The sequence below is a fragment of the Acanthopagrus latus genome, chromosome 21, assembly GCF_904848185.1.
Source record: "Acanthopagrus latus isolate v.2019 chromosome 21, fAcaLat1.1, whole genome shotgun sequence".
Classification (NCBI taxonomy): Eukaryota; Metazoa; Chordata; class Actinopteri; order Spariformes; family Sparidae; genus Acanthopagrus; species Acanthopagrus latus.
Window position 1 is genome coordinate 19,072,034 of NC_051059.1, and position 8,180 is coordinate 19,080,213.

General features: G+C 41.1%; 1 protein-coding gene across 9 annotated transcripts in view; it reads right to left on the reverse strand.

Moving 5' to 3' along the window:
- Positions 1–8,180, reverse strand: part of kmt2cb (lysine (K)-specific methyltransferase 2Cb) — an 81,699-nt gene that overhangs the window by 28,837 nt on the left and 44,682 nt on the right. For 8 of the 9 annotated variants that reach the window (XM_037083832.1, XM_037083833.1, XM_037083830.1 and 5 more), the window contains 12 exons: positions 7,200–7,322; positions 5,078–5,194; positions 4,626–4,730; positions 3,602–3,706; positions 3,321–3,502; positions 2,775–2,939; positions 2,574–2,680; positions 2,354–2,425; positions 2,017–2,229; positions 1,361–1,480; positions 953–1,078; positions 722–852 (listed from right to left, as the gene is read on the reverse strand). In XM_037083832.1, coding sequence (XP_036939727.1) covers positions 722–852; positions 953–1,078; positions 1,361–1,480; positions 2,017–2,229; positions 2,354–2,425; positions 2,574–2,680; positions 2,775–2,939; positions 3,321–3,502; positions 3,602–3,706; positions 4,626–4,730; positions 5,078–5,194; positions 7,200–7,322 — 1,566 coding nt within the window. The remainder of the gene's footprint in view (positions 1–721; positions 853–952; positions 1,079–1,360; positions 1,481–2,016; positions 2,230–2,353; positions 2,426–2,573; positions 2,681–2,774; positions 2,940–3,320; positions 3,503–3,601; positions 3,707–4,625; positions 4,731–5,077; positions 5,195–7,199; positions 7,323–8,180) is intronic. The other variant, XM_037083836.1, reaches the window with a different exon arrangement.

The window sequence follows — 8,180 nt, forward strand, 5'->3', positions numbered from 1 at the left end:
GACAGCTGCCGGTGGTTTAATGCACATCACATATCTCTGTTTTGGCCAACAAAAGGTGACACTGATATACTGGCTAGAGACTAGAAGCCTTGAAGTCACCTCCAGTTAAGGTTTTGTATGTCAATTCACAGCCCAGACAGGAGCCATTAAAGGAGCATGATCAGAGACTGGTACCCTCCACTGTAACTTCCTCTAGGCTGTTCCTCTTTCAAAAAAGCTCACAGAAGGGGCACTGTGCACCAAAGTTCTGTAAGTGGTTTCCAGGCAATGTACTTTAGAGTCCCAACCTTCCCAAGGGTGGGATAAAACACATTTAAGAAGATACGGCATGACAAGACCAGACAATCTGTGCATTTGAATAAGAGGCTTGCATAACAATAAAACAGGGATACATTTGCAATCGACTGATGAAATTATTGTTTCAACCAATGCAATACCTCTTTCTTGTTAAACAGTGTGATGTTAAATATGTAATGTTTGAAATATTGCACCTGTGTTGGAAAAATTAGTGGAATTAATAAATTAACTGATGATTATTTTCAAAGCCAAGTTGTGTAAATATGGAGAAATAATTCATAACTAAATCAGCTTTTAAAAACACTGATCACAAGTTATACTACCCTAGAGTGGTTACACAGTGGTTATACACTATAATATACTATATGCTAATTTTTTTTATACACAGTTTACTTTTCATGTCAAAAAGTAAGAGGTGACAGACCTGCAGGTAGGTGGGAAAAGCTTCCTCCAGTTTTGTTTTCTTCTTTCGGTAGCGTTTCTTTATTTTCTCTGGGACCTCTGGTCCAGGGGGCGTCTCATCCACAGGTGTATCCGGTAAAGCCTCTGTCCATCCTACAGCAAAGTAAAAAATTGCATCACATAGAACAAACAGATCAGAAGATAAATGATTGTAAAACAGATGTATGTTTGTATACGTCACTAATGTACAGACCTTCATCTCTTCCACTGGGAATCTCTGACACAGACCCAGACGAATCCTTTCTGCAGAGTGATCGTTTAGCCTTGCCTGGACCCTGACCAGGACGGTTCCTCTGACGAACCATGAACCCACCAATGCCTTGAAAAGGAATACGTTTGGGAGTAAGTCAGTGTATTTACTTACAAAAAAAATTCAATTTTCACTACCATCATGGAGTGGATACAATTTGAGATGTATTAACTATTAATTATCCATTATGTTCAGCTTGAAAGCTCAGGAACTCTAGATAGAGACCTTTGTATATCAGAGGCCCTGAGATGGCAGTGCTTTGCTTCAGCCACAGCTACAGCTACAGCGACGGGCATGTACTGCACCATTTTACGCTTCAGAGGAGCTGTCTCCTTCAATCAGGTGCCCTACCCGGCCGGTACGGTTTCCTCTTCCTCTTCTTGCCGCCGTCCGCCCCCTTGGAGTCGTCTTCTGCTGGCTCTCTCTCCAGGCTCGAGTCAGACTTTGCCTCACAATCTAGGAGCTCCGCCTCTATAAAGGGAGAGCGTACTGATGATGAGTGACAGCCCTGCGGCAGAGAACACCCCAGCCAGGTCCCTCAACACAGAGCCAGGGTCAATTCTATCTGAACTCAGCTCAGTGGCAGGACATTAACCTGATTGAAATTAGGTTCACCAGTTCCATTACAGAGGACCTTCATTTCCGGAGAGACTTTGTCTGTTTCCTACACTTGATATTGTATGGGTATGTGAGAGCACACAAAAAACATTACTACTAATTGGGCGTATTCTGACATCAATCATCTGTATCATAGCAGGGCTAATTTTTTTTCAACTGATAGTAAAAACAAAACATCATTGCAACTTTGGCTTGTACTAAAAAGTGCAGCAAAAATAGGTAGTGCCCAGCAGTTTCATCTACTGATATCCAAACTGACAGAAAATGCCATAAAGTGAACAAATTCATGTACATTTGGGAGAATCACAAAAAAAAGCCAACATTGACAGTCCAAGCCCTCTAAAAACATTCTGAGATGAAAGAAAAAGCCTTCACTAGAGGACAAGTACCTCTGTTGTCCTCCATGTCTTCATCACGAGAGTGCTCTGAGAGGGGGTCTACAGGAGCCTGAAGCACTGCCACACTGTTCTGGTTAATGATCTTCAACTTCAGCTTCGGTTTGGGTTTCCTGCGACGTGATGCTGTGGCAGACAAACTCTGAAGCTGGCAAAGCCCAGACTCTGTCAAGCAAACTCCATCCTGGGTGTAGGTCCTGGACAGATCTGAAATAATCATGCAATCATGTTATGAGCTTATACTGTATAAATTCAAATCAAATCACAATATTGTGCAAAGAAAGAAAAAATGTCTTTATTTAAAATCCATTAATTTCAAAGCTCTAATTACCCATTTCTTTAGCTTTTGTGACAATCTGCGTCATCATTACAGGCTCAATGGCGTCTCTGACCTTCGTCACAACTGCAGCAGCAGAGGACAGACAAAAGCCATTAAACACAAACAACCAAAACAAGAGGATCAAATGTCAGTTAAGTTAATACACTCAGACTCAGCAGACACGCAAAAAAGAATGTAAAAAAATTATTTAGAGGGATCACTATGCTCCAACCTTTAGTGGTCTTGAAAGCTCGGCACATTGTGCAGTCGAAGCTGCTATCTGCAGCTTTTTCTACATCTTCCTCTGAATGGAGACCCTGACAAGATGCATGGAACCATCTATGGACAAAATAGAAGGTTTTATTAAGGGCTAACAGTGGTTAAAAAGCATTAGCAGAGACCAGCTCTCTGAAGTGGCAGAAACACTGCACACCTGTCACATTGGCGACACTGCAGAATTGTGGTGCCTTCACTGTAGTCCACCAGGCAGATGGGGCATGTTGCAAGGCTGGCACACGGGGCACACTGGGTGTAATTATTCTGCCACTCACACCTTAGGCCTGGGGTGGTGGAGCCACACTGGGTACAGGACACACACCTGCAGGACACACGGAAAGACAAAGGTCATTCTAGCCAGGTTACTTCAAAGAGGATAACGCAGATTAACTGTGCTGCTAAAATCCTGTCCACTCAGTTCACTGACAGCATGCTGCAAATATGAATGTCCTGTTAAGTTGTTGTTTATGGAAGAAATTTGGCTCTCCATAACAATATCTAAGAAATGCACTTAAAGTGCTTCTGAAATGTTGGGCTGATTTTTAACTTCATTTTTGTTTAAATTGACAATGAAGTAGAGTGTTCAATATGTACAATTACTTCATGTTAATTCATGTTCATTCAGTTAACAAACATTTAATTCTAATTCTAACGATTGTTTGATTGAATCATATTTTGTTGAGATGATCATAAAGTTACTCACCATTTGCACTTCCAGCTATCCTTGGGCACATTCTGCAGTGGAGGGTCCAGGCAGTAGGTGTGATAGCTGATGTCACAGTCGTCACAGAGCAGCAAGCGGCCAGGATCTGTGGCCTGGCCGCAGGCCTCGCACACTGTACACTCCAGACAACGCCAGCCCTTACTCAGCACCACCTTTGTGATCTATGGACGCAATAATGAGGCATTTATATGTAGGTCCATGAATGACAGGATGGCATTTCTACTCTCCACTCAGGTGTACCAACTAAAATGTAAATGTACCTTTATTCCAACACAGAATGGATGGTAGCACTGGCCACACTGAGCACAGGCCAAAAGACGGCCCTCTGCACCTAGGCCAAAACTCCCACACACCACACACATGTCCTGAAAGGAAATGAGAAATCATGAGTTACACAATGAATGACACTGAAATTCTAAAGCAACACATAGAAAATACCCCACATGGTGCCATTCTACCTGTTGATATGACTGAAAACAACAACGATACCAGTCAGCTGGTTAGCCACTCAACTGCTGAACTTTTAATCTTTACCATCAAATCACATGGCTATCAATGTTCTATATATTCATTCACTGCCTATGGTGCTATGTGTGGCAGCCATTGTTTATGTTATTAAATGCTATCTTGAATATTGAAGAAAAGAAAATGCTTCTTTAAACAAAATCCGCTAAGTCAATTCGAACAGTGCAGTTGCCCTCTATCCTCAAATATAGCTGTGCAAAGCATATTGAAATGCAAACTAAAAGGAATACATTGGAAACTTTGGTGTTTTAACCAAGGTGATTGAGTGAGCCCTTTGCAGCTTCTGCTTCACACTCACATTCAAAACTAAGAGCTAAACAGAACAGTCTTGTTCCACTTGGGCCTTTCAGTGGTTGGTTGCACATCAGTTGGATTCTTTAATTCCTTAGTCATATTTATAAATAGTTATTCTCTAACAATATGGGATCTTGATTACTACTGTCTCTAACATCCTGATGAATATTTGGCAGTTACCATCAGTCACTTATTGTTTACAGAAATTAATTCATCACAGGAGTATTACTTTGAAGACAGAAAGTAAGAAACAATAAAATTTCAATATGATCCTGTGTTACATAACTGACTGCAATGCTTGCAGGCGGTTGGCAGTATCTCTACAAGAATTAATGATCTCCAGTGGGAGAGGTCTTTAAGCACAGATTTAATTTCAGGCCATGCAAGTGAATAGAGAAAATCAAGGATGTGATTCAAAATAAAACACATCAGGAGCACTGTTAAGAATTTATTTAAAAAACACACCTGTTTTAGTGTGAAATTGTCATTGCTGGAAAATATAACCACTGTGTTGTGCATAGCATTTTCCTCCTCCTCTTTGACTTGGTACGGGGTTTCTATTGTGATGATCTGGAGATCAGAGAAAAAAATACACAAAATAAACACATGTATAAATCATTCTTTACTCTAAAGATCCACCATCTGGTTGAGTTCAAATGACTAGCTTGGATACACATACTTTAAACATATATTTAGTTTCTATTGTTCATAACACCAAAGAAATTATTTGGTGGCATTGAGAAAATAACCCTCACCAAATGTCACTATAAAAAGAAACTAAGAAACACTTCACTTTGTTGTGAACATGAATGTCATTTACAACACATCAGCCATGTCATCAGCTGGAGGGAAAACTGACAGTGATTTGCATATTGTGTAATATTTGACAAAGACGTCAACAAGCAGAGTGCACATACCCCAGGGTTGATGCTGGGACTCGCTCCATTCTTGCCTCTGGCTCTGCCGCGTCCAGCTCTACCTGACAGACCAGCCCCTCTGGGCCTCCTTCTCCCAGGGAAGCCTGAGCCTCGACCCTGTGTGGGCAAGACAATAAATCAGAACAGTTTGCAACCTGAGGGGTAGATAAAGACACACTGCAGGGGGAAAACAGGGCCACTCCCTTTCTTACAAACTTAAAAAGACAAGCACACGCTCCACTAGTTTGCAAAAGTTTGTTTTGCTCTTGCACACACTGAATTCTTCAAGTCACAGTTTGCTCAGTGAACAGAAAAAAATCTAAAGGAGTTGCCTGGGGAACCTTTCACCCCTCCCCCTTTACAGCTTTTTAAATTTTGTTCTGGATACACAACGTGCTGCAGGAATGACGTGTTATTGTAGGCTAACCTTGATGTTAGAATTGCCCTGGTTCCCTTGACAAAAACCTTTGACTTTGGATTACTGCAGAAAATAAGCTGTGTCAGACAAGTGTATGATACACATTTTCTTCAGCAAGATAATCTCCACAGATGAACACCAATTTTCTGATTTTGAAGCATAAATTAAAATGCCTAAGTAAAAGGAAAATGTCTGTTGCAGTCTCATCACCACCACTAAGCATCTTACTACACAATAGTATACACCCTTTACTATAAATTGTTCATTCTATTAGTTGTCAAGTTAGTTCAAATAGTCTGCAACTAAAGCCCGCCTGTTTAGACGGACTAGTGAGAAAATGAGTAGTGTTTGATATAATGACATAAAATTTCAGCAAACTCTTTAATCTCATTTGCCACTTGTTAGCAACAGCCTTTATCCAGATTCGTTAGCACTTTTTATATTCAAACGTGGGCTATTTGCTTACAGATGTATTTTATGTACCGGTAATAGAACAAACAAATGTCCTAAGCTTGTGTTAACCAGAGACTTTATTTGAGGCACTTAAGGGAAAACCAATTCAAAAAACCCAAACATGCTAACTTAATTTAGGGTTTTAGGACTCATTCCTGCAACACTTTTTTTGATTATACAGACTGCACAACAGCAAGAAATGTGTTCATCTAGCTCAAGAGAAGCAATCTCATTCTGCACTGTTGTTTACATGGTTGCAAACAGCACAGTTTGCACAATAAATTCAAGTATAAATACTATGGCTTTGAAAAGTTCTATTCATTTTAAAAGGGGTGATATCTACAGCAGAAATATAAACTTTTTAGTATTTGGAACATGAAGCAAATGCCCAGAAATAAATCAACATGATTCCTGACATTTCGCCAGTTGGTGGAAATTACTGTTATTACAAAAGGTGCACTATAATTTCTGTCAGACTGCCAGCAAATGGGAATGATGAGAAAAAGCCTCTGAGCTGTTGTTCTAGCAATGAGAGTTCCACTGTGCCCTCCCGCCCATTTGCGACTGGAGGTCTCTGCCTAATCATGACTGTCAAACTCAAGTGTAAATGAACCTTGCAGCACCTGCCCCAGAATCCCATCCCATTTAGCCCCCATCTGACACTGATCCCAAACCAATGACCTGCCCCGAACCACTGTGCCTCCTGACAGACACACTGTACGATGGTGTTTAACCTGGACTGGACCCCTGCCGCAGCGCACAAATTAACCCTTACCATGCTTTGCTGAAGAGTAACGGCTGTCACCATGGTAACCAACTGACACAGACTTTTCACAAAGTCAAAATCAAAGAAGGGAATGTACTTGAACAGGTTTGAATACCACATAAAAGAAGAGAGAGAAGCAGAGCATGGCTGACAAAGAAAATGCCACCTTCGTTCATGAGTTACAATTATCAACCAAACACTTGTATAGACAGAAATGCCTCATACCCTTGATCTCTTAATTAATCTGCAAAGCCAGTAAAACGCACTGTCAATATAGCAATATCTTTCGGTTCCACTTCATAAACTCATTAGCTTAGCCATCGGTCTATAAATCCCCCCTTCTCACAGTAAGATGGCGGTATTTGTTAGTGTTGGCTGTGATATATATCAGTGACTTTCAGGAACACTCGGGGAGTGCGCGTCACTAGGGTAAACAGAGGGCTAACAGAGGGCAGCTGTTGTCTCTGGTGAGCCACAGTATTTACCACTCTGATGCTCCAGCCGGGGCTGCCAGAGGACTGCCTCGTCTTTGGGATGTCCCACCCCTCTGGCTGGTCTGGCGACCAGGACAAGGGGGAGCTCACACTGCTATGGGGGCTCCATGCACCCTAAGGTAAGGGAGGGCGGGTGAGAGAGTGAGAGAGAGGGAGGGAGGAGGGCGACAAAATGCAGCAACTTAAAAACAAAGCCAGCGAAGAAACAAAACATACAAAGAAAGATGTTAGAGAGATGTGGTGAGCTTCTAATGTTGCCACTGGGGAAGGACTCTAGACACATCCATCTATGCAGAGTTACAGTATTAGAAAGCATCTGATGTGCCAAAATATAAACAGGGTAAGCTATTAGGTTATAATCTGTGTTAAAGCCAATTAAGAGTTTTCATGCATACAAGTTTAAAAGGAATGTTTCGAATAGACTGTAAAGGCAAAATTGGAGTGCACAATTGTGTTAGTGGCATTTCACACAGCATCATTTGCCAGAACATCATGGCACCATACGGCAGGAAAAGAGGCCCTGCAACCTCTCGCCATGACAACCTTGTATGCTTGGCATGTTGACAAAACAAGGAGAATTGCATCAGCACATGAGCGCATCAGACAAAAGCATGCTGGACTAAAGCAAAACAACATTTTACGTTTCTGGAATAGATTTCCCCAGGCCTTGTGTAACAAATTAGTTTGAGCTATATAATGTTTATTTAGGAGATGGGATATATCTGGGGGAAAAAAAACACACATTTTGCAAACTAAGTAGTCTACCCTCACCAGCATCATTCATAATATATAATAGCCATGGGTGAAATTCAATTCCCATTATTATTTGTCTGAGGGAGTCTACTTTCAGTGTCTCTATTATAATTCATATGTTTGAACAATACTGTGACACTAATTTCAAGAGATTACAATTTGTTTCATTCACTTGTGATCCATTGCAGTAGATGGTTTAATGTGGAGATGATTAAGACA